Below are 26,314 nucleotides of genomic sequence, written 5' to 3' on the forward strand. Positions count from 1 at the left end.
GTGAACCTGATCCTCTCACTTCTCACAGCTTTGCTATTTGCACCAAAGAAGAATCAAAGTTGCTCTTTTACCGAGCCCAGCAAATGGCACTGCCTAGCAAGGGTGTGGTAGCAGGGGCTGTGGAGGGTGGCGAGAGGGCGAGGGAAGGGGGAATTGCCAGGCTGGTTCTGGGAAGCCGGCCAAAGCTTGCCCTTGTCTGATGGAGCCAGTGGAGGTGGGATTTGGAGCCTACAAAGGATCGGCATTGCAGTGGGCCTTGTTACAGATGTTTCCCCAGCAGGTTGCTGGCGTGTGTGGAACATGCAGGATGGGATGGAAGCAAGATTTGCTTTTGCTTAACTTTTGGCAGGAAAGGAGTAAAACTGGCTGGGTTTTGCCGTATCTGGCACCTAAGTATCCAAACAAACGTGAAGGCCATTAGTGTGGAAAAGAAATTCTCTAAGTTTTCCTTCCTTTGAGGAAGGCCAGAGGATTAGAGATGATCCCTTCTTCAAGGGACAAGTTGGAAGAGAGACCTAGAAATTCTGCATTAACTCTTTAAATCTATCATTGCGGTAAAGTATTTGTCATTCTCACAGATTTCTATTCTCATTTGAGTGAGTTAGGTGTCAGGTTTTGATACATGTTTTCTTATTAAAATTGGTTTTAGTGTGATCTAGTGTTTATTTTAATATGTAACTTTATATGCTTACAAAAAATATATCACTTTATATCTCTTATCATCTTCAAATAATAGGTATAAATACATTTGAATAAGTATTTTGGTTTTTGTATGTTGGAGGTAGCCATTTTATTAAATTTTAAAGCTGTCCTCTTGCAGCCATGAGTGACTTAATACCTAAGGTATATATTCTCATGTGCCTATCTTCATATAATAGTTGATGTTAATTTTTTGCCTATTATATCCTAATTTTTGTTGCTCCAAGTATCTTCCTACTTTCGTATTACTTCTCCAACTAAATAACTTTCTAAGAAAAAAGAAAAAAAAAATCTGTATCACTTATGTACTTAGAATAACAAAAACATAAATCAAATGGCTTCACATATGAATTGACAAATGAAGAAACAAAAGATATAGCATATGGTAATTATAATAAATGGCTGAACTGAAAATTTGTAAAATTAGTACCTCATCACTCATATTGACTTGTCTGTCTTATTTAGATTGAGATGTCTTACCACTTTGCTCTAATTTAGCTTTAATAACATCTCTGTTAAGTAGATGCGTGTTGAACAGACAAGCATTACTTAAATAATGACACTTCAGCAGTGAATTAACTTTCTCCTCTGCAATTAAGTAGCTGTCCATCACATTTATCAGCTCACTAAATCATCTTTCTGTGTCTTCATTATTATGTATTAGCTATGTACAGTGTTAGGCCATGTAGTAACTCCTTTCCAGGACTAGGTTTGAGTCCTTTACATACTGATGGTACTGGGGAGGAGAGAGAGGATAGTAGTAAATACCCAAGAATCTGAGGATGGGTGATTTCAATGATTGAAATTTCAATGTTCAGTTCAATGATGTAGATTTCTTATGTACCATGGACCACAAAGCTTTACATGGTTTTAAGGCAAACACATGGACTTTAAAACAAACAAGTGGAGAAGAAAGTAACCAATTAGTTTTCATCTGAATATGCTTTTAAATTTTTTTTTTTTTTGTTCCAGTGATTAACCACTTCAATTTTGATGTAGAAATGGCTTATTTTGTGTTTTATGGCTTTAATTTCAATTAATTACTATTGCGCTTACCTTGGGTGACTCCATTCTTTGCTACCATTTATTTTGCCCTGATGAGATAAAGTACATCCTAACAAAGTAATCTTTCATCTTTATTTTGCTTACCCAGTCAAAATGAACTTTTCTCTAAGGTTTTATCTTTTATTTACAGTTGTTGAAAAGTTTTGTTCAGTCTCTTTTGTATCCTTCTTTGCTCACTGAAACACATGGATTAGTTAAGTGGATGGGGCCACTGGTGGTCACTTAGCCCAGCCTCTCTGATCAAGCAGGGCCCGTTGCACCAATGGTACTCAAGATGCTGACAGCTTTTGAATATCTCTGGAGAAGGACATTCCACACCCTCTCTGGTCAACCTGTTCCAGGGCATGGTCACCTGCACAGTAAATAAGTTCTTCTTCATGTTCAGGTGGAACTTCCTGAGCATAAGTTTCTGTCCTATTGCCTCTTGTCCTATTGCTCAGCACCACCAAGATGAGCCTGGTGCATCTTCCTGGCACTTTCCCTTCAGGTACTGATGGACATTGATGAGGTCCCCTCTCAGTTCTATCTCCTCAAGGCTGAACATGCCTAAATTAATTAATTTTTTTTTTTTTAAATCACATTTTTTGTATTCATAGCAGAACTGAACATTTTAGTCCTGTAGGTACTACTACTACTTTTAACTACTTTAATGAAATGCAGCCTAGGACTCCACAGAAATGATAAATTTCATTCTAGTTGTGTAGCAAATTATTTGACTTCTCTGTTTTATGTTTTCCCTTTATCCTGGCACTAGAATGCCTTCCAGTATATTTGCCTGCCTTTCTTCCTCTTGTTTCCAAGGGTTCTGAAGTGTACTGTGACAGCATATTCCAACAATTCTTCAGACAGATGGTCAGTTATAGCAAAGGGAATCTGTGAATAAGTCTTGATTTTAAAAATAGTATCTGTCTTCAATTTTCATGTCCTTTTGCTAGTGCTAAGGCCTGTTCCATAATTAATGAAACCAAAATTACAGCTCTCTCAGGAATAGATTTCTTATTAATTTTTTTTAATATTTTGGGGTTTTTATAGATCTTTGTTTTGCTGCAAAATTGTTTCCAAAAGCATTAACATCATCATTTGGCATACATTTCTGTGTGCACTGAGCAATTTCTGAATTTCAAATTAGGTAGTTCATTGCTAAAAGTTCAGCCAGGCTGAGCAAAGAATATCTGTTTGTTAGTTCCTTGCAATTCAAATACAAATATGAAAATAATGTTCTTATAGTCTAATAAAAGAATAAAGTGATGCATTTTTTTCCCCTGAAATATATAGTGTCTACAGTTTTTCAATATTTGCAATAGGGAGATACTAAGTTAAGGTGGTAGAAGTAGTGGTATTCTCCTCATTGAAGAGATATTTTTTTAAAGCTAGCTTTTGTTCATAAAGAGATTAGTTATATGCATTTATATGAAGCAAATTACTACAGTATCTCTGGTAATTTTAAGATAAACAAAAACAAATATCAAAGAAACAACTTACTAGGCAATCTGTGCAATAGAAATATTAACCATTAAGTAAGTAGCAAAAAATATCTTCTATTTCTCCTTTTAGGCAGCCTAAAACAACAGCCTAAATGAGATCCTGCCACTTATTAAATTGTGCATAGTTAATTATAAAAGCTTGGAACCATGAGATTGAAATTCTGTCTTTTTGCAAGTAGATCAAGGTCATGCTTAAGAATAATCTAGAAGTAGTGCACTGCAGAAAGGCAGTCCTGGAAGAGAAGCAATGAGCTTCATCCTCCAAGAAACACATCTGAAAACTTTAGATTAGTGCTAGTCAAATAGTCGGATGGGAGACAGATAAATTTCATGCCTCCTGACAGCAAAGAGAGCAATGTTCATTTCAGTCACGTTTGGAAGCTGTGCATTAAAATTAATACCCAAAATTTCTGGGTGATTTTTACTGCCCCAGATAAAGTGGCTAAAATAGTTTAGCTAACTTAATCCACCCCTCTGTAATGATGTTTCTGGGATAATCTAAATTTGTTCTATTAAGTGAAAGAAGAGGTGAGGTTTTTTTTCACTGCAAGTTCATTAGCTTTAGCCTCAATTTAGATACCATTTTAATATCAAAAAGAGATGTCCAGTAAACAATAAGACATTTTTAAAAACTTAACCTCTGAACGGAATAGCTATCACTATTAGCAATAACTATCACTATTAACTACCATTATTTACTTGGCCTGTTGTGAAAAATCTTAACAAACCACATTCTGTTTTCTTCTCCCTGTGCTGAATGGTCTAAATTATTCTATTGGTAATTTTCTGATGTCCATTACCTTTTCTCAAATGAAAGCTGCAGTTAAGAGTAAACCTCTCCAGTTCTATATAAAAAGTTTTCCCAGTTGAATATGATAAGCACAAAACAGGAGGTTTCTCAGGATCTCAACTAAGTTCTGCTATGTTCAGCTTTTTTTCATACATTGTTATGCTAAAACATCAAAAGCTGTAAGCTGCATAGTATTAAACTTTACACATCTAATTTTAAGTTAGGAGAGGTTGAGTTTGAAATAGTGATCCCAATTAATCATCCCACTATTTTCCACTGGTTCTACATTCTTCCTTCCATCCATTCTTCATCCATTTATCTTCTCGTCTGGTGCATTTTTGGTACTGAAAAGGAAATCCAATTCAGCTCAAAAGTAAAAACTAACCTGTTTTTGTAATTTCATTGTGCTTCAGTTTCCTGGTGCAACTTATTATATCTGATATCCATCACGTAACTATAAGACTATTTGCTTCATGAACAATAATCACATATCCTAGGCACACACAGGTATTCAAAAACTAATTTAGGTAGCTGTAGTTTAGGTATTGTTCTACACAGTACTCTGTTATAGCATATGACTCTTCCTTGTATTAGGGTGCTCTTGCTTTATGTAGTAGAGAACCAGGATGCCAACTGAACTCCAAACCTTGTTACTAAAAATGTGTCAAGTAGGTCAGTCAGGATGTGAAGCCAAAAAAAAAAGAACCATTGCGAAACTGCTCTGTGGTGTCTGATCTGTGCTCACAGAAGCATCTGTGACCTGAAACACACATTGTTGTAGCACTGCAGATTTGCTTCTTTCGGCTTCTTACTGCTTGGGGGACAGGATAGAGCATCTGTGGTCTGTCTGCATGAAACAGCCTGTCACAGTCTGGCTGATAAGAAAAGTGGTTCATTTAAAGTCATGCTCGGCTCCTGTAAGCAGAACTGGTTTTCCTTAGAACTGACTCTTTTCCTACCAGATCTGCAACCAGTTTGTGCTGAAGGAGGTTTCTGCAAACACCCCAGGGTGAAAGGATAGCATTTTACTGTGAAAGCCTGTCTCATTCTGGCTTTTGCTGGTTAAATTCCTGAAGTATTAATACTGCATTAACAAAACTTAATTGGATTGCTCATCTTGAAGGTTTCTTAATTTGGAAATGTGAAACTGCATTAGCTGGAGTTTTCTTCAGTTACTGTTCCACAATGGGCTTTCTTTTATGCGGAAAATGCTGCATGTATATGAAGAAAGTTATTAAATTAACATAAGCTAGTGTTATAATGCTAATGCTCTCACTGATGTGGAATAGTATTGCAGAGACTTCTGTGGGTACTGTCAAACATACTATTTCAAATCAATTATTTTTCACTTTCAACTTCAACAACCGGTTGGAATACAGTGAATGGCTGACAAGCCAATGAATGTTACAAGGACCAACAGAAGGCTAACCTTTTGGTATTATTGGTATTTTGCAGTGTGTGAGATAGCAATTATAAATCATCTGCTGTGGCAGGGATTATGTACTCACAGCATCAAACCTCTGAGGAAAATTTACCTGATATAATTCAGCACAATGAAATCTGAAGAAAGTGGATGCATTGGACACAGGCATTTGCATAGGGCAGTGTTCACAATGAAAACGGATTATCACAAAAGAACAGCATACATTGATGATACATTGGAAAGCGCTATTACAGAAAAATTAGAATTGTCACATGAATGAGACAGAACAATTTATCCATAGGATTTCAGAAAATTAATGGCAGGTAATTACTTAAAATTTCAGACTCCACTGAAGTACCTATAATTCTCCATACAACAATTTTCTCACTGACAATACAAATAAAATCTTCAGATACTAAGTAGAAATAGTGATTTGCAAAAACAATATATCTGTCATTGACTGCATTTCCTGAAAAGGCATTACAGGCCATAACACATGATAAAGTAAGTTCCCATTCTGAAACCCTCATTCATGCAAGCAATCCTTGCTCATATAAGCAACTACGACAAAGTCAATGTGTCTTCTAATGAACATATACACAAACCAGACCCCACTATTCTGGTCACCCCACATCAAAAAAAAGAGACCTAGAATGAAAAAGATTAGTTTTTACATTGGAGTCTGTGAGTCTGTGTAACACACAGGTCTGTGAAAAAGTATGTTTAAAGTCTACACTGATGCCTTTTTTAAAAAGCAGTATCATCTTTAGGTAGCTGTAAGAAGATTAAAATACAGATAATATTTTGAATATAATGGTTAATTTAAGTCGATATGCAAAGCAATGCTCATATTTGCATTAATACAAAAATCTTCCATGATCACATCACTGATAATCCTTCCTCTATGCAGCTGTTAACCAGGTAATGTTCTTGTTGTCCCCATGGAAATTAAGTAAAGGTAGAGTGTTGATTTTTCTCCATGATATTAAGGAATGGAAAAGTTTTCACAATGTCAAAAATTCAAATATATTAATGGACTCAAGTAATTCTTCCCTATGACTTCTTATTTAGAAAACTCCAAACTATATAATTTAAACTTAATATGTGAAAAATGTAACAGCGTTTGAGGCTACAGATATGCTTGGCTTTTAATCAGGTTGACTTTTCAATCTTGGCTTTTTAGCCTGTTGAGGCTGAAGAAAGCAAAAAATAACGAACAAAACAGTCTCAGCTCACACAGAATGTCACGAGATGTAGCACAGGTCAGGTGACTGCCAGCATCATATACTCAATCCCGCACAAAATCTGTTTCACTGGGCTTACTCTGATCTCAAAACTGCATGTAAGTGCATATAAAAATATTTTGTCGAGAGAACAAAATGTTGACAAAACACTGCATTCCCTGTGAAACCCCAAGGTCCCCTTGGCAAAATAAATAATCCATTATAAATAAATGCTGGGCTACTCCCATTCTCCACATTACATCTTTACAATTAATCTCACTTTTTGTAAATGTATTACTACATAAAACATAGAAGAGGAAATTAGCAACAGAGGACTACCCCTTATCCTGAAGTATAAAAGTTGACTAGTTATGTTAAGTATTTGATGGAATCAAATGTTCCATGTGAAAACATCTACCTCTTGTGCCCAAAGCTGGAACTGCCACAGACAATTTTCATAAACCAGTACAGAATAAAGAAGATTATTATCACTATTACTATTACTATTACTATTACTATTACGATTATTTCCCTTCAATACTGATTCATACTAATAATATAGCTCTTTATAGTGCAAGGATAATGTGTATCTTGCATAGTCTTTTTCTCTCTGTGGCTTAAAAATCAGGGCTCAGTGAGGGGCAAGTTCTGCTATGGAAGAAGGCCACACCAGGAAATCACCATGTAAAAAAAGTTTCAAAAGCACAGATTTCTAACACAACTAAGTTAAATTAGATGCCAAAGCTAAATTCACTTCAAAAATCTTAGCATAACTTCATGAGCAAGAAGTACCTAATGAATATGAATTTTTATTTTGCTGCTAGGAGGCTTAGGATTCTGATTTATTTAATGTGGGTAGAAATCATTAAATGGTATAAAAATCTTTAGAGAACCAGATTTGGTGTCTTTAACCTAGTGTTGTGGAGATGTTGGCAAGGTTTTCTATTCTGTATTCCTCCAACCCTTCTTCTAATACTTCATTTTATAGGTAATTTTTTTTTTTCTGTTTCATAAAGTTTTCATATTTTTTTGCCCTTATTACTTTAGAAAAGTTTTTCTGTACTGCTTCCATGTCACAGTCTCAAGTAAAAGAGCATCAGAAAGGACAGAGTGGGCCAGAACAAGAGGTCATGTCTTAGTCTCCTGCCTTCAAAGAGGAGAGATTTGAGATTTCCCCCAGCCTTCCTTTATGTTTGGTATCAAATTTATCACGTATGAGATGTTGACTGCCACTCAGAGAAACTAAAAAGGGGAAAACAATGTACACAAAAAAAGGAAGAGCAGTATTGATGTAAGTCCAAAACAGTGGAGAAGGGATGCACTTAGGTAGCCAAACTATTGACTTCCTATATAGCTGTAAAATTATACCCATTGCTATTTCAGGAAGCCTGAAAGTTCATCTCCTCTTAGAAGCATTTTGCTGGTATACTCTCTTCTGATATATTACCTGAATTCAGACACATTTCAATGCATTTGCAAAGACTGGGGTAAGAGTAGCCCACTCTTCTAATTACTAACTCTGCTTAAATTAATTTTTCCTGAAAAATATTTAAGTTCTCATTTTTTTTTGAAAAGCAAGTACATAAGTATCATAGAATCATTAAGGTTGGAAAAGACCTCCAAGATCATCAAATCCAACCTTGACCAACCACCACCGTGCAAAATAACCATAGCACTAAGTGCCATTTCTTGAACGTCTCCAAGGATGGTGAATTCTCACTTCCCTGGGCAGTCCATTCCAATGTTTAGCTACCCTTCCAGTGAAGAAATTCCCCCTGATGTCCAACCTGAACTCCCCTGGTACAGCTTGAGGCAATGTCCTCTCATCCTGTCTCTTGCTGCCTGGGAGAAGCTATCAACCCCCACCTGGCTAAATCCTCATTTCAGGCAATTGCAGAGAGAAACAAGGTCTCCCCTGAGCCTTCTTTTCTCCAGAATAAACAACATGAGCTCCCTCAGCTAAACCTCGCAGGACTTGTCCTTCAGACTCTTCACCAGTTCCACTGCCGTTCTCAGGACTTGTTCCAGGACTTCAGGTGTTACTGCAAACTGACTGAGGGTGCACTCGATGCCTTGCCCAGGTTATCAGTGAGGGCATTAAACAGGACTGGCACCAGAACTGATGACTGGCCATCAGCTGGATGTAACTCCATTCACCACCACTCTCTCAGCCTGGCCATCCAGTCACTTTTTTACTCAGGAAAGAGGAAAATAAAGAGTAAAAGAACACCCATCCAAGCTATTGACTGTCAGCTTCTACAGGAGAATGCTGTGGGAGAGTTCCAAGGCTTTACTGAAGTCCAGGTAGAACACACTCACAGTTTTTGCCTCATCTATTCAGCAGGCCACCTGCTCATAGGCCTCAAAACTGCCAGAATTTAAGAAGCATTTGGATAATGCTTCTAGGAGTTGGCCCCAAAATGTTAAAAAAATTGCTTGGAAACTGCAGAAGGAAATTGCAGATTGATCATTGTCTCCCTGTTTTCAAGGAACTGGACATTATATACTAAGCTTTATTAAAGAAATGCCTTTGTCAAACCAGAAGGAAGGTGTTTGGCATCCAGGGTGAAGTCTCTATGCTTGAACTTTCTTCAGTTCCCCCAGCCCCAAATCTAATTGCACGTGTGCATGGGTGAGATTGTGTTCTCTAATGCTCAGCATTATTTCTGCCCTAGAAGCAAAGACCAATACACAAAGCTCTGCTGAGGAGAACCAGATGCAGACCACCCTGGTCATTGTGTAGGTGTATTCCCTGCTGTCCCAACTGGACTCCTCACCCCACTCCCATACCCTCACTATTTGGACTAGTGTGCTAGGTTTGTCTATGCTACATGCTCATTTCTGCAGTTTCAAAGTACATCTTTTTCCTAGACTCCTTTTGAGTGTGCTGGTAGACATGCTCCTTTTGTACAACACTGACCACTACTTTGGCTCTGCTTATTCCATCCCTTTATTTTTCTAATAAAATAGTTATTACAAGCCTTGCTTGTTGCGAAGCAACTCAGACCGCTAACAAACAATGTTTTTACTCTGTAGAACATTCTTCATGTTAACATTTTTCTCTGTAAAAAACATTTTTCTCTACCCAGTAAAAAAGGGTAATGGAAATGCAGCTGTCTTCTTTCACCAGCATTTCATGACTCAGTCACTAATGATAAAAAGAAAGAAGAAATGCAGACATCAAAGGTTATGGAAGCAGAACGTTTTGATGAGAATGATGTCAAAAGGTTTGCACAACACATCAGCAAATCTTTAAATGTTTTATTAAAATTTGAAAGGAAGTATGTCTAAGATCTCTGCTACTCTTAGATGCTAGTTGCTTGTCTGATATTTGAATAATACACCTATCTCCTAAGATACTATTTAATTTTCAGTGAACTTTTGTAGAAAAGCTTTCCTCATGTAAGTTCAGTTACGGAACAAACAGGTATAGAAGGCCAAACAAGATTTTGCCTCATCAGTGTCATCTTATTTCATATTTCTTCCATAGGAAAATGAATGACCGAAGTAGCTTGGAATCTAGAAACAAAACCCTGGATTGTAGTTCACTGCTTCAGAGAAAAAGGAACTTTTGTGTGATATTTGCTGTTTTGACTCAAGTGATTAGATGGAGTGAACTGCTTTGTGGGGCACTGGATCTAATAACCATGCAACACCAAAGCATTATAAATGAAGGATTAGATCACCAGCAAGCTGGGACTTGGTGTCGCTGAGAGCAGGATAGATGGGTCATCCCTGCTGTATATCTCAAGTACAGAGTAAAAATAGCCATGATAGCCATACAAACATCCTAATATTTTTTAAAGACTCATCACAATGGTTTGCCAGGACAAAACTTTTTTTTTTTTTTTTTTTTTTTTCAGTTTCAAGAGAAATATCAAACAAGACATGGAGGGATAAATAAGACTGAAAACAAGATGCTTCTGTTTTTCTTTCAAATAAAACAGGAAGCCTGAATAAAGTGTCAGCTTTTGTGATCAGAAGGGGATGTGTAGCCTGACTTGCATCATAAGTGGCATTCTTCAAATACAGATAAAGTAGAACTGATGTGCCCCTTAGAAGAGAAAGCAGAAACAGGAAGGTAGCATGACTTTAGTTTCCATTCTACCAGACTTTGGTAGAAGTTGAACCAGTCCATTAGATAATGTATGTGCTAATTTCTTTTGTGCTTTGCACAATTTCTCATTTTTCGGCTGCTGAACTGTGTTATAAAAGGAATATTTACACTAGCTGTGTAGCTGCAATAGGAATAGTGAACTGAAATACATAAGAACAGATGCACCACCAAAGGTCTATCTAGCCTCAAATACTTGGAAGTATTACCAGAATCAGATTCTTATGGAAGAATATCAGAATGAGGAGACTATATAATGATATTTCTCTGTAATAAACTTGTGGTTCAGGAACTTCCCAAGCCATAAATGTTTCAATAACCTTTATGTTCAATAACCTTTTCTTTCATGATTTTGTCTTTTTGTTCTTTGAACTCATGGAAACTTCCACATCAACAGTACTTCATGGCAACTATCAAAGTACATATTCAGTTATGCTGTAGGACAAGTATCTCTTTATTTTGTGCCTACAATCTACTGGTTTTATATGATAACTCCAAGCAGATGGGACAATGAGTCACATTCTCTGTGCAATTCATGACTTTATAGATATAGATCATAAACCAGAATGATCACTATTAAATGTCTATTTTCTAGGCCACAGACTTCAAGTCTATTCAGGTTTTTTCCTCTCATATATAGGTCATTCTTCATCTTGATCTCTCATTTCAAGTTTTGTTAAATACATCCTCAGATACACTGGACTAACTATGAATTTATTTAAACGAAGCCTATGCTCTAATAAAGGCTTGTGAATACACATTGAAAACAGCTTCAACAGTAAAAGCTTATAAATGTACATTATACTTCCTTTATTTTAGTATTTGAAATAGTAAATGAAAGAAATCTACTTTTCTCATCTATTTCTAAGCAAGTTCCTTTTTAAAAGTATGGAAAAATATGTATTTACATGACTCAGTGAGAGTAAAAAGAATAAGTATCAGAGACATAGTCAGATATTGTTATTAAAAAATTTCATTTAAATTATTTTTCTTAATTTATATATTAATAATTTAAACTTTCTTATAATTATAAGAACATTTCTATATATACCATTCCATTTTAGTAGTAAATGCAATTAAAAGAAAGATAATTATCAACTCAATAACAATGACCAGAAAGTTTGTTAAAATTATATATTTTAAAAGGAAATTTTTCATATAAGTGACTAGAAATTTTCTAAAATTTGCATTCCCTACATTTTTTTTGAGAAACAGGACATGTTGTCTAAGCAATAATATACTAATAAATAACTCTTAATCGTAGGAAAAAAACTTACGATTTATTAAACTAAATACATGAGTTAGCTTTTGAATCTCAGTTGTAGGGTCCCGAGAAGCCTTTATCTCATTCCAAAACAACCTAGAGATATTGTTCAACAGAACACACAATTCCATGGCCTTGGGAGTGCCAGGTTAGGAATGGCTGCTATTCAGATGTGACTGAAAGGGAAGTGTCTGGCAAAAAAAATTGCTGGTTTGTTTTTTTCCCCTTTTGTCTGAAATTATCTTCTTTGTATCTAGTGCTATTTCCAAGATGTTATTTCAACTTTCTCATTCATGGTGTCTGCCAGGAAAATAATTTATTGACCTTTTCACCCCTTTAATATACAAGTGCACTTGAGTGTAGCAATTGCTTACAGACCTTATTCTCAGCCAGTTCATTATGTTCTTTCTAGAAACTATTTATAAATTACCATAGATTAAAAAAAATCTGTTAGGATAAGTAAAGCAAGTGTATCACCCTTAGGAAAATGTGAAGACTAACCATTTTTTGGCATTACGCCTTTAATTTCTCCTTTGTTTCTCCTGCAATACGAGACTATCCTGTGTTTCTCACACAAAACTCTTGTTAAGAATTTTATCTTCTGTGATCACTACCTGAAAGAGCCACCACAGTTTTCTGAGACTTCATTCCTCCTTTTTGCTCATTCCAGTTTCTAAAACCAATTTTCTGCTTTCTCTTATTTAATTGCATGTTCCACTTTATATTTTGTTTTCAAATACACCAATACATCAATTAATCAATAACAAAAAGAATACTTAGCATAATGTGAGCCTGCTACTGAATGGAACAGGGACCCCAGTGACAGAGGTTCCACAGAAAGTAGAGTTGCTGAACATCTTCTTTGCTTCAGTCCTCGCTAAAGGCCAAGGTCACCCCTTAGGAACTCTAACCCAGAAGATCAGAGAGAAGGTTTGGAAAAAGACGGTCTTTCCTTCGGTTGAGAAGGATTAGGTAAGAGACCATCTAGTCAAACTTAACATCCACAAGTCCATAGACCCTGACAGGACGTATCCATGAGTGCTAAAAGACCTGGTGGACACCATTTTGAGACCATCTTTGAAAGGTCATGGAGATCAGGAGAGGTGCTGAGGATGGGAAGAAAGCAAATATCACCTTGGTTTTCAAAAGGGGCAAGAAAGAGAACCTAGGAAACTACTAGCCAGTCAGTCTCACCTCAATCCCTGGGAAAGTTCTGGAGACCATCTTTATCCACATGGATGATAAGAAGGTGATCAGGAGTCATCAACGTGGAGAAATCACATTTGCTCAGCCTGATTACTTTCTACAATGAGGCAAGTACCTGGACAGATGAGGTGAAATTAGTGGATACAGTCTACCTTTACTTCAGCAAGTCTTTTGACACTATCTCTAATGACAGGAAAGCACAAGGTCCTGCACCTGGGGAGGCACCAGCACCCCGGGCACCAGCACAGGCTGGGGCTGACCTGCTGGGGAGCAGCTCTGCAGAGAAGGACCTGGGGGTCCTGGTGGACAAGAAGCTGTCCATGAGCCAGCAGCATGTCCTCATGGCCAAGAAGGCCAATGGTATCGTGGGGGCATTTGGAAGAGCATTGCCAGCAGGTCCAGATGATCCGGGCTCCTCAGGACAACGGAGACATGGAGCTCCTGGAGCGGGTCCAGCAGAGGCTACAAAGACGATGGGGGGACTGGAGCACGTCACTTTTTAGGAAAGGCAGAGGGAGCTGGTTTTGGTTAGCCTGGAGAAACCTGAGAGGGGATCTATTGATGCGTAAGTATCTGAAGGGAGGATGTCAAGAGGATTGACCAGGCTCTTTTCAGAGGTGCCAAATAATAGAACAAGAGGCAATGGGCAGAAACTGGAACACAGAAATTCTACTTGAACACAAGGAAGAACTTTACTGTGAGAGTGCCTAGAGAACTGGAACAGATTGCCCAGAGAGGGTATGGAGTGTATTTCTCCAGAAAACAGATTATTCAAAAGCTGTCTGCACACACTGCTAAGTACCATTGGTCTAGGGAAGCCTGCTTGTGTAAAGAGGTTGGACAAGATGACCTAGAGTGGTCCTTGCCAACTGTAGTCATTTGATGATTCTTTCTGATTCAGTGATCTCCTTAAACAAGCACTTTTCTGGCTTTTTTTTCCTCCATTTGACATGACACATGCTGCATGCTGTAGAAATAAAGTGCTACTTTTGAAGAGTATTGTGCTCCAGCTACAGAGGAAAGGACCATGCTATATTAATTCAACATTAGTAAAATCTTTTCTGGTACCACTGTAATCTCTACCAGGACTAATGCATAGTTAACTCCATGCCAAGGAAATCACAATGTGCTTACAGTGCGCTTGACATACACTAGCCTTCTCTCTGCTTATGGCCAGTTGCTCAAAATCACCTCTTTTTATTATTGCACATATTGTAATTGCTAGTTAATCAGCAATAAACTGAATTACAATCTCAATCTCAATCTCAAGAACTGAACTGAAGGTTCTTTAGAAGAGATCTAAGATGACTGGAAGATACAGAAACACTCTGAGAAGATCTTATAAACCTGCTGTTCTTTTTATTAATATTTATCTCTTTATTTCTGCCAAACAACTCACTTGCAGTACCTTTAGAAATCAAACATGAACACAAATACATATTGCCTGCACTAGTGTAGCTTAAAGGTAGAACATGGAGGATGTGAAGGTACACAAGCAACACCAAGGTCGAAGTCCTTAGTAAGTGTGGCTTGACTTGTTTTAAAATCTCAGGATCCAGTAAGACACTTGAAGTATTCCTGTCAACTGTCAAGGCATGTATTTCAAGAGCAGCCTAACTCAGCGGAGAGTCTAGATAATGGCAGCACAATGATGTTATAATAAACACATAAACCATGTACATGTACCCTCTTCTTAAAGTCTTTAATCTAAACTAGACTAAAGAGATCTTTAAATAAATGTACCTTACAAACTGTAACTATCAAACTAAAACACCAATTAAGGCGTTACAGTATAAATTGTTTATCTAGGCACAAGGTTTTAATAAGTTATTTCAGCTTCATTACTTAAACCAGTTAAATATTTTGTTGTAACTGCAGACTCCCTGCTTCTCTAGATTAAGAAAAGGAGAAGATAAATTGGCAAACCCAAGCCTATAGTTGTTTCACTAATAGATCTAGGAGGAAACCTAGAATTTATAAAGAAAAGGCCAATCAAGACTCAATCAGTAACTGGTGACTTCTTCAGAATGATAGTTATGACTAGCTGGGGTACTTGAGAGAACGCACCACACCCTGAATTTCTTCTCCTACTTAAAAAAAATCTGAGAAAAAGCCAAATGTTTTCATTCTTCAGGAGTAGGGGTTTTTAAAATAGAGGATATAGTGCAATAAACATTTGAACACAGTTTTTAACATTTTAAACCTATTATTTGTGGCCTGTGAGCATTTCTGTCATGGGACTAATGGGAAATTGCTGGCAGTTGATTTAGGTTTCCTGCTTTGATATCATATTTGATGGTATGGTATTTAAATATCTGGGAAGATTAAACAATAAAAAAATAACAAATAATATTTTCAATTGCAGTGGAAGTTTTGAAAACTGGTTCACCTTCCAATAAAATCCATGGATTTTAATTATCATCAAACACACCAGGTCTGATATCAGTATGAGAGTATCACAGCATTTATTCCATTGGAGATATTTGTATTTCTGTAATAGTTTTTAATAAAATCCCAATCCTTTTAATTCCAAGATATTCCCTATCCAAAAGTAATATCTAATATTATGTTTCCAGTTCTACTAATACCTATTTGGCATGCTTATGCTTGAAGAAATTAAAAAGAACTCTACAATTGAAGAATTCTTTAATTTTTCAAATGTTTCTGCTTTGTGTTCTATGTTTTTGCTTTTTGCCTACTACTTTTCCTATTCATAATTTAGCTAAAATCATAACCATCTGAAGGAATATAAACTGATGAAGATAAGATATATATTGTATCATTTTAGAGTTTAGAGAAGAGCTGTATAATAAAAGGAATATAAGAGCATTTGGAACATCCCGATTTCAAGAGTTGATATGTGAACTCCTGTGGATAACATGGTAGCCAGTCCTGCTAAGAAGGAATAGAGAACTGGTACTTTTGGAAAAAACTCATTTGCTTTCATTACAGTCACAAGTCTTGATTCACTTGGAGGGAGGCAAATTAAAGTGTTTTCCAGGTTCAGGACTACTGGAAGCTGAGTTCATGACTCAGATTGAAAATCTCTTATGTCAGGTTGGGGAAAGACTTCTTGGTGCTTAATTTCAAAGTAACTTATTATGCATCAGGTTTCTAGATCACTAATGAAAGAAAAATCATATTACAAGAAGTTTGGATTGTATCATTACTTACCCTTCATCAATGAGATTTACCAGACAATACTCTTAGACATTTGTGTAGAATCTGCAATATCAGCATATTTTGCATAGATGAGAGTCTATTAGCAACATACAGAGCACGAGCAAAGCTTTTAGTAGCATTTCTCTTACACAGAGCTTGAATTCCATTAAAAAATAATTTTTAATGCATCTCTTGTCTCCTTCATGACAAACAACATACTAGTAATCTGAGCCACAAGAGGGCACACAATAAGCATTTGGCAGCCCAGTGGCCACAGATGTATATAACTTTGTAAAAAACACTGCAAAGTATCTCGTGTAAGTATTTCTGAAAGCCTAGAAAAGTTAATGTTTGTTGGAACTACAAAATTACAGCTTGTTGAGCAATGTAAATATTTTTCCCCTCAAATGCATATGTACGCATGAGTTTTGATGAAAATGCTTATGCATTTATCCATAAAAATACATCTTCCCTTCCACTGAGCCTTAGAAATTATTTCTCAGCACAATTAACTTCTAAAAGCTGTGTCCATGCTTATATATGTTCATGCTTGTATGTGTCCACATATTGTATAGTTAACATCTATGAGTAGAAAGTAAGAAACCAAGTAAGTACCAGACACTAGGTAAGTAGATTTGTAAAGACGGTACAAATAAAAGAGGTGAAATAGTTTCAGAAAAAAAGGGGAAAACTGAGAAGTAAAAGCCTTCTATGTTCTCTCTTTTAAGCCCTGTCTGTTAATTTTCTTATGCTGCACAAAACTTTGAAATACACAATGCTGTAACCAATGAATGTAAGTGGAGAATTTAGATCTGGAGTAATTTGTGTTTCAGGATTCTGTAATTTTGACACAATTGCATACAGGTATAAATTCAATGTGCAAGTACCTTATCACTGCATGGTGATTTTGAAGACGTAATTTAGACAGGAAAAGGCTATTCATTGAACAGTTGTGGCATACTTCAAGCTAAAACTAGATCAAGAACTGATAGCAGAAGCTCACAGCTAACATTCCTGATAGGAATTTTCAAGTACACTTAATAAACCTTCAGGTAATATTTAAGTGAAGCTCTGCATCACTGTTACTATTTCCTTCTCTTCTCATATCACAGTCCCATGTTCTTCCACCTCAATAACCATTTGTCTTATTTTTGCCATTTGTACTCCCACAAATTACTCTGACAAATTCTACAAGTCTGTTGTTTTCTTTTTCCATTTACTCTAAGAATATGTAAGTAGTACACATAGTAAATGCTACGTAGTAGATATACATGGCAAAAAAAAATTAGTTTATTGTACTTAAGGAGTTCTTAGTGCTAATAAAGCCTTATTTTATGGTTTTACACAAAGAAGCAACCTCTTGCCTCAGGACCAAGTAGACAGTCTTAAAAGAAACTAGAATCTACCTTACAAATTGTTGACTTGGCCTCCTATAGATGACCCCTGCCTACCCTGCCCTGTATGTGCCTGGTACACAAATATAAGTCATAGCTAGCAACCTCTTCATGTAAACAAAACCATGTTCGGAGTCAAAGTTCAAGTGCTGTTTCTGTTACAATCTGAAATAAATAGGCACGGTCTGAAAAACAGAGACAATTTCTAAGGACTGCTGACAGGAATTCTCAGATCTTTCTGTAGAGAGAAGTGGGTGTCCATTTTTGTCTGGTTCAGACCCAATTCTCCACAAGCCTGCTCTGGTTTTTGATGTTTTAAAAATCAGAATGTAGAATCCTCTCTGGCCCTGTATGACTGAGAGGTGTCTGCCTCAAATCAAACCACAGGATAGGTACCAATAGTTCCTGTGACTGTTTATGGTAGTAATAATAAGATATTTCTCTCTACAGGAAAAGCAAACTATGATGACTGCTACTATAAACAACAAAAGGCAGAACAAAAATCGAAGTCTTAAAAACCAATAGATGAAATGGAGGTAGTTAAGAATATCCACACTGGACTTTCTCAATCAAAACCATGACTTTCAAAAACAGTGCTACACAGGAAAAAAGCTGTGAGAGATCATAAAAAAATTGAAACACTGGCATCTATAGAAGGCAACTATTGAGGACAGCTACCTTTACAGCAACCCCATACTCTTAATAAATCCTTTACTGGTAAATCCTTTTATTAAAAGGATTAAATAAAAATATAAATTAAAAAGTTGGCTGGTATTGCCTCAATACCAACCAAGTTTCAATCAGAAAAGTTTCAATCAGAAAAGTACAAGTTGCTGAAAAGCAAGCAAGTAAAAAAGCTGCTTCAGAGAAATATGACAATCCCACCCCCCCCCCCCCCCCCCCCAGCCCTTTTTTTTTTTTTTTTTTCTTCTCTGCAAGATAAAATGTATTGATTGTGAACAGGTAACCTTTTGGAAATTAGTTGAGTTCTAAGGAGGAAAAGGTTGCACTCCACTAGCATATGTCAGGAGATGGATTGAAGGCTGCTGCAATGAACACAGATTATTCTTGAAAGACTAGGAGAGATAGGAAAGATGGACGAGGAAAACAGAATCGTAAAAAGGAATTAGGAGAAGCTCCCCTCAGAAGACCTCCAACTATCCTGTTGTATTTCTGGCATCGCATATGTAAACAGCTTGCTTCTATCGTCAGCGTGGAGTACTGGCACTGGTAACACGGTCATTAGAACCAACAAACGAGCTGATGCTCTAGGCCAAGCTTTGCATTTTAAGGGACGGCAGCGGTCATGGGCACCGAGGCTCGGCACTGGCCTGCCCGGCCTTTCCTTCCCCCGGCCGCGGGGCCGCGGCTCGGGCCGCACGTCCGGGCCGGGCCGCCCCGCCCCCCGCCGCGTGACCGCGCAGCTTCCGGGCAGAGCGCCGGGCCGGCAGCACCGGGCGTGCCGCGACGGCAACTTTGGCGGGGCGGGCAGCGACAGCGACAGGGGCACCGGCACCGGCACCGGCACCACCGGCGACAGGGACACCACCATGTCCGGCAACGGGCTCACTTACAGCGAGCAGGGCGGAGAGGCGGTGCCCGAGCTGGCGCAGGAGGCGGCTCCCACCGTGACCCCCTCGGCTTCCGCGGCCTTCGGGCTCTTCAGCAGCGACACCAAGAAGTAAGGGAACTCGCTAGGCTGGCGGGCGGGCGGTGCTGGGCTGGCGGGGCATCCCACGGGCAGCGGCAGCTCCAGGGGCCTTGGCCGGGAAGCCGCGCCTCCCGCTTGACTCCCGTCGTGACTCCGCGGAAAAGTTCGCTTGCTTACCTTTAAAGTGTGCAGGGGTAGTGGGTTATCTGTAAAGTGTTTCTTTTGGTTTGTTTGGAAAACTGCTTATGGTTTCTTCTCTGTTTCGACTGCTAACCGCGGTGGAATTGTCCTAATTTTGCCTTCAGATGTGTGTATATATAAAAAGTGTTTGTAAAAAAGAAGTGTTTGTGATAGTTCTGGTTGGAAATGTAGTGGATCAGGGCGAGGTGGCCAGCTCGAAGTGGGTGTTAACAGTGTCAACAGTGTCTTGGTCAGAAATCAAAATGAGGAAATGGAGAAGGTAAAAAAAGCCTAGCCAAGTGCACTGGTACAGAAAGCTTTCAGCTCCTTAAAGTAAAAGTGGATTGGAGAGGAAGAATGTCCAAATGAAAGGATCAAAAGGTTTGCTAAGCTGGAATTGTATTCTACAACAAATTGGAAATCTATTCCAAGAGCAACCAATAAAAAGCACCATAAACTTAAGGTCTCATGTACATTAGAAAATCAATTGCTGCGTCTTCAGTTTGATTGTTCTGCACAAAGAGAACATCTATGCTCTGGAAACCTCGACTGATGTGTTTATTTGTGAGCCACAGCAGAGTAAATCACGAAAACATGAAGCTGCAGGCACTCTAATGCTTAGCTCTTTGAGACAGTAGCTGATGGGCCTCTTCAGTTTGCCAGATGACTCTCATTTTTTTTCCCCTTCTATTTTGCTAAATACTTCACTTTTTCATTCAGATTTTCTCTGCTCTAGTATAAATGTGCTTCTGTGGATCTGTGTGTTTTACACTGATTTATGTTGTTTGCACCCTTCTTTCCTTATCCCCTCCCATCAAAACAACTTGGCACTTTATTTCTAAACTATTATTTTGCTACTTTCTTTTTTTCATGGGATGGAGGGTATCCTGCTCATTGATCATGGCCATAATTTTCTGCATAACTCATAAACTTAGGACTGTTTTACAGGTGAAGTACAGTTCTTTGTTTTGTTAAATGCAGAAGCTGAAGTGAATGATTCTACCTGAGCCTCCCTAGTGATTACAGGGAAATACAGCTCTGGAGTCCTGAGATGTTTTCTACATGTGTATGTATATGTATGACTTTTAGTATGGAAGAACCAGCAGCTTGTGATATGTGAGCATGCCAAATGAATTAATCACTCCTTTAGACTTGCTCTTACCCTTACAGGAGTGTAATCCTCTAAAGGAATGACTTGAGAGGAAAACAGACATTGCTGTCTGTGGTCTTGTGTAGTTGACAAGCAAATTCTTGCTGAAATAGGGTGTTATCCACAATTCACTTAACACAGTTCACTTCAGCTTAACACTTGTGTGGTTAAGCTCTGAGTATGGATTGGGTAGTTGAGGAACAGACGCTGTGCAGGGAAGGTGATTTGTGTAGTGTGAAAAACCCACTGGACTGCAAGTGAGGGTTATTGTTAGAAAAGCAGACTGTGTGGCACTCTAGCTGGAAAATGCAGTAGTCATTCATCAAGCATACACATTGTATTTCTATTAGTTCACTCTAGTAATAGTGCAAAACCTGCTCATCACAAGGCAACATAAGAGGATACAGAGAAGTGCAAGATGTGTCCTTGCATCTTGTGCATGAAGATGTGGGTTTAGGGAAGTAGAAGTGGAAACTGGTGAAATGAAAATTACTGTTAGAGCTTTTTAAAGGTTGTTTGCTGATCTCTCTGGATTGTCTCTCGTCATTGCTGATATACTCATGTCTGATGTTATTGTATTGTTTCAGTGCTTGGCAAACTTTTTTGTTGCTGAGGAAGGGGGATTCTTCCTTGGGTCTACTGATGATACGAGAAATACTCCTTCTCAGCAGAGGGATACATACATAATTTATAGCCCAGAACATTAGTGCAGTAATGTTGGACCAGAACTCTGTGCTTGCCTCTTGCCAGTCAATCAGAACAATATCATGTAGTTAATGTATAAGTATCAAGATAGTCCTGTAAGCGCTTAATTGAAAAAGTTCCAGTCTTTTTTCTTTGTGTTGTCTATTTTCCCCTGTTTGTCATGAAGAAGTAAGCCAAAATGGTTAAGAAAGTAATGAAGTTGTTAGAATAAGTTGTCTTTGATCTTGAGACTGAAGAGCCCACACAGAGGCACAAATCAGTATTGGTAGACTTAAGTCTGAAATCCAAAGTTGGTCTAATATAAATTGTTTGTCCTGTTTTTTCCTAACATTTCAGTAGGACTACTCCACTGAAGTTCGTATCATCTAAAAGCTCTGATCATCCCTTGGTGTAAAAACCTATGTGTCATTCTCCTGCTAAAGCTGCCTTTTTTACCTTTTGCATTCAATAAGCTATCCACTAACTTTCAATTACAAATATAATTTCAATTCAATTAGTGAACATAATATTTTTAGTACATGCTTGTGTTGTAGTTTGGTTCAAATGTGTGGTATCAGTATTGAAAATATCTTAGTTCATCAAAATTTCTGTCCTGGTGACATCTTTATCCTGACAAAGTATAAAGTTTTACTGTTAGAAGATTATTAAAAATAACTGTTTATTTCATTATCTTTTATCTTAATATAAGCAAAGTGCATAATGTTGCACGCACCATGTACATGTTCTGGACAAAAGAGAGGAGGTGAGGGTTTTCTAATCTCTCTGTAGTATTACAACATGTACATAAGAAACTGATTTCCTACTGGTGTTGACTAAACTAAAACTGTTCTTGAATAAGAGATTTCATAACAAATGTATTATACTGGTGCTAGCTTTTTCTGTGTGTATTTAATCCTGACTAAAGAGGCAGAGAGAAGTTGAGTTTTTGGTGTGTAGTGCTGTTAAAACCTTTTGGTTAGTTAGATCAATGAAGTAGGTCTGGTGTTCAGAGAATGGAAATTTTGTATTCATTCTATTAAGCATCTCAACAACTAAATAATTTAAAGATCTTACATACCTGAGATGAGTCAGTCTGAACCTTGTGTAAAAGGGCCCTGTTGCATGACTGGAGTTGCCTTTTGCTCTCCTTCTTCTCTTCCTCTTTCACACTTATCATATGAACTGGCATTGTGGTATTCCTTTATAAAACTTGTGAATTTATGTTTTAAGAATGTATTAGGCTGTCCACGTTGGCAGTTTGACACTTGTCTGTGAGCTGGAATATTCTGGATATTCACATGTCCCAAGTCTTTCAAAAAGTAGAGAAAGGGTCAGATTCTGGTCCCCAGAGTTATGGAAACAGTTTCCAGAGATGTCTTTGCCTGTAACAGAAGTTTTCAGCGGAAAATTTGTAAGAGCCGATGTGTTATATGAGTCTTATGTACAAGCTGAATCCAGCATGTGGGCCTCAAGCTATTTCTCCTAGTTCTAGATTGATGGACTCCATGCAGTAAGCACTGCCTAGCTGGAATCTCAGAATCTCCTGTTTAGTGTAGAGAAATACTATATGATTTACATCACCTAAGTTAATAGAATATTTTTGTAATTACATTATGCTTTATTACATTATTGTTACTCTGAGTGGAGGAGTGAAAATTCTAACCACCATCCAACACGTAAGAGTACCTGGAGAGCTAATTAGAAACACAGAATTGCATATTGTTAATTGCATACATTAGGGTACAACTATAACTATAACTGCTTACAGCTAATTGCAGGTAGACAGAGGATTTTCATCTATATTAATTCCATTTTAAACAAAACTTGCCTGCGTGTAAAATTAGAATATAATAATGTTTGGTACTTGGTAGTGGTACAATTTCAGCAATAAAAGTAGTTATTGCTTTAGCTGATAAAATGTAAAAACTTAAGAGGTGAACCACAGGAGTAACATCAGTAGATGTCAATTATTAAGTGCAGTATTGAAGCAGATGGCAAAATTTATAGCACACATTTTCAACTTTACTGATTTTCATCTTAAACTATTTCTGCCAAGCAAAATACATTTGTAATTTATTAGATCTTTTTGTTGCAGGTTTGGCTTACATGTTTTGTGGAGCCATTCGTCAGAAAACTCGGCAGTGCTGCAAACTCATTTTTCTTTGCAGAGATTTGCAAGCCTGTTTTGCAGAGCTGAAGGTGGTGCTTTCATTAAGATACTCATTCCCCAATTCTCTGTGCAGAAGACTTTTCCAAACCCATTGGAGCTAAAAACTTGCTTTCAACAGCTGCCAGAGGTGTTCTTGGAGTCTTAAATTGATCTAGTTTTATCTTGGCATATTCTGTTCAACCAGTCATTGAGAGATTGTACATAGATTGCCATTTGTGAAATTCTTGGAGGGGACTCCAGCTCTAATATTCAAACTTGATGCATCCACTAGCTCATTGGCACAACTACTTTCTTTCTCCATCTGTTAAAATGGCCCTGTGCCCACCAATATGGTTATATGCCAGTTTCAGTAGGATGTACAACCCAGCAAAGATGAATGGTTTGGGTGGACTGATGAGTCTACAAGATAAAATCTGAACCCTCTAGTCAGCACAAGGATAGGAACTAAATGCCGTGTACAAATGTGGGCATGCTATTGCAGAGCACTTCTCCAGCTGAAATCTGTCGGATCTGACGGGAAGTACCGCACAGTGAATATGTTCTTATTGCCGTGCACTTGTCACATATGAGGATGCAAACAATGAACTATTGATTTGCTGTGGCTCTCTGTAATGTAGTCACTATATTTTTTGTGGCTTTTTATTTGCTCAGAAAGGCAAGTTTTACAATTTTAAAGTCTCCAGTGTCTTTTCTGCATATTTACTGCATTGTCATTTATTTGCCTTAGACATTTGCTTGGATCTGCATCCTGAATGGTATTAAATAGACATGTCTACAGCTGTTACAAGGCTGAAATGTTTTTTCATTCTGCTTTTTTTGAAGGCTGTTCTTGTTTGTGTCACCCCTTGATAGTTTTCATACTTGGAGGAAACCAGAATGGTATTCGCGTTCTGCCAGAAGATGAGCAGCATTGTAATGCTGTTAAACAGTGTTTCTGAAACCTGGACATGTATGTAGATGTACTAGCACTGAGTAGGTTCTGGCAACACCACCTCTGTGGTGGTATCTTTCAAAGAAGCTTTTTCTCAATATTTTTGGGAAAGCTGGAAACACCAAGAGTTGAACACAGTGATCCTTGTGGGTGCCTTCCAGCTGAGAATATTCTGTGATACTGCTTCTCACTTTCTTATAATCACTTCATAACTATCAAAGGCTGCAAAGTGATCTATAAATGTCTGCAAATTCTGAGCACTAGCCTCAAGAAAGGCTCTAAGTTGACCATTTAAGTGGCAGCCCCACTTCTGATGACACTCTTTCAGCCTTCAGAAAACTGTCCTCCACTGAGGAAAATTTCTCTCTAACAGAAGTTTCCCTGCCATATTGGTCATGTGGGTACTATCAGAAATGGTTATATGCAGTGTAATTGCAAGACTTAATCTTTTCATCTTTTCAGACAACATTTTTTGTTGTTGGATGAAATAGTGTCTTTAACTATTCTACTGACAACAGATAATGTTAGCTCAAATCACAGTCTGATCAAGAAGGAATTTCAAACTGCTTTGTCATACTAGCTGCCATCTTGTTAGAGCTTTTGAAATATAGGTAGTTTGCATATCTGCATTGATGATGGTGGTAGCAGCAACTTCACCGGTGTTGATGCACTGAGTTGCTCAACTGTTGCTCAGGTGGTATCTGTTCACGACAGAGAACTGGGAGATGCTTTATTTAGTTTTTAACTTTATGCTTTCCTCAAAGGGAGGGAAAGAGTGTAACTAAACATCCAGATTGTAAGTGCTTTGAGAAATTAGTGGCAAAGTAAAATTTAAATGAGTTAAATTATGCTTCTGGTCAGACTATAACTGGTTTTGTTCTCTGTGGCTCTCACCCTTACAGGATACTACAGTTATCCTGATTTCCCTCACATCTCTAGTCTATCCTTTAAAACTATTTAGGTTGCTTTTTGCATAAGGTGGTTCTTTTTCAGATTAGGTGTGGCTGAAAAAGAAATAAATTCTTATCTCAATTTCTCTTTAAACCATAGTACTGCTACACTCATGATTCAAGGCTTTCTTGAAGTAGTAGTTGAATTTTGTGTTGTAAATTAGAAGTAAATATAATGTTATGATGGAAAAGAGTGGTAGTACTGAACAGCACCACAAGATGTCATTCAAACAGTTTATGGCATAGACCAAAACACAGTGGAACTCAGATTTCTTAATTTCCTGCTAGAAGAAAACTCTAAATCAACAAAATTAACTCAAATTGCAGCATGTATTTGCTGCCAGTTAAGTTTCTGTGTTCTATGGGTCTGAAATCAATTTGCAGTTCCTCTTTAAATGTTAAATTCAAACTTGTTTGGAGTTTACACAATAGCATTACCTAGAATAAACCAATTTATTTTAAGCAATTTGCAGTACCAGTAAAATGTCAAGAAAAAAAATTTAAATTTTTCAGGAAACATGGGACGTTCCCTAGGATTTCATTGCTACTCAGGTGCCAAAAGTAAAGGTTACACTGCTCTGTAAATGTGTATTTTCTGCTTCAAACTTGGTAACATCCACAGTATTTTGAATTTTATGTTGAAGACAAAGAAAAAAAAAAAATTAATATGCTGTGGATAAAACTAGGTCCTGCCAACCAAACTCTCTTGAATGCAATTGATATTGTGTAACTGAAATTATGGAGTGGATGGAAAACTTGAAACAAGAAATGCAT

The 26,314-nt window shown here is 37.5% G+C and overlaps 1 protein-coding gene across 1 annotated transcript in view; it reads left to right on the plus strand.

The window, feature by feature from the left end:
• Window positions 1-19,246: 19,246 nt before the first annotated feature.
• Window positions 19,247-26,314, plus strand: part of AP3B1 (adaptor related protein complex 3 subunit beta 1) — a 153,323-nt gene continuing 146,255 nt past the window's right edge. Inside the window, exon 1 of the mRNA XM_041486109.1 lies at window positions 19,247-19,505. Within this exon, the coding sequence (XP_041342043.1) occupies window positions 19,375-19,505 (131 nt within the window). The 5' untranslated portion in view covers window positions 19,247-19,374. The remainder of the gene's footprint in view (window positions 19,506-26,314) is intronic.

This window comes from Pyrgilauda ruficollis, unplaced genomic scaffold (assembly GCF_017590135.1).
Source record: "Pyrgilauda ruficollis isolate IOZ18807 unplaced genomic scaffold, ASM1759013v1 scaffold74, whole genome shotgun sequence".
NCBI classification, from domain to species: domain Eukaryota; kingdom Metazoa; phylum Chordata; class Aves; order Passeriformes; family Passeridae; genus Pyrgilauda; species Pyrgilauda ruficollis.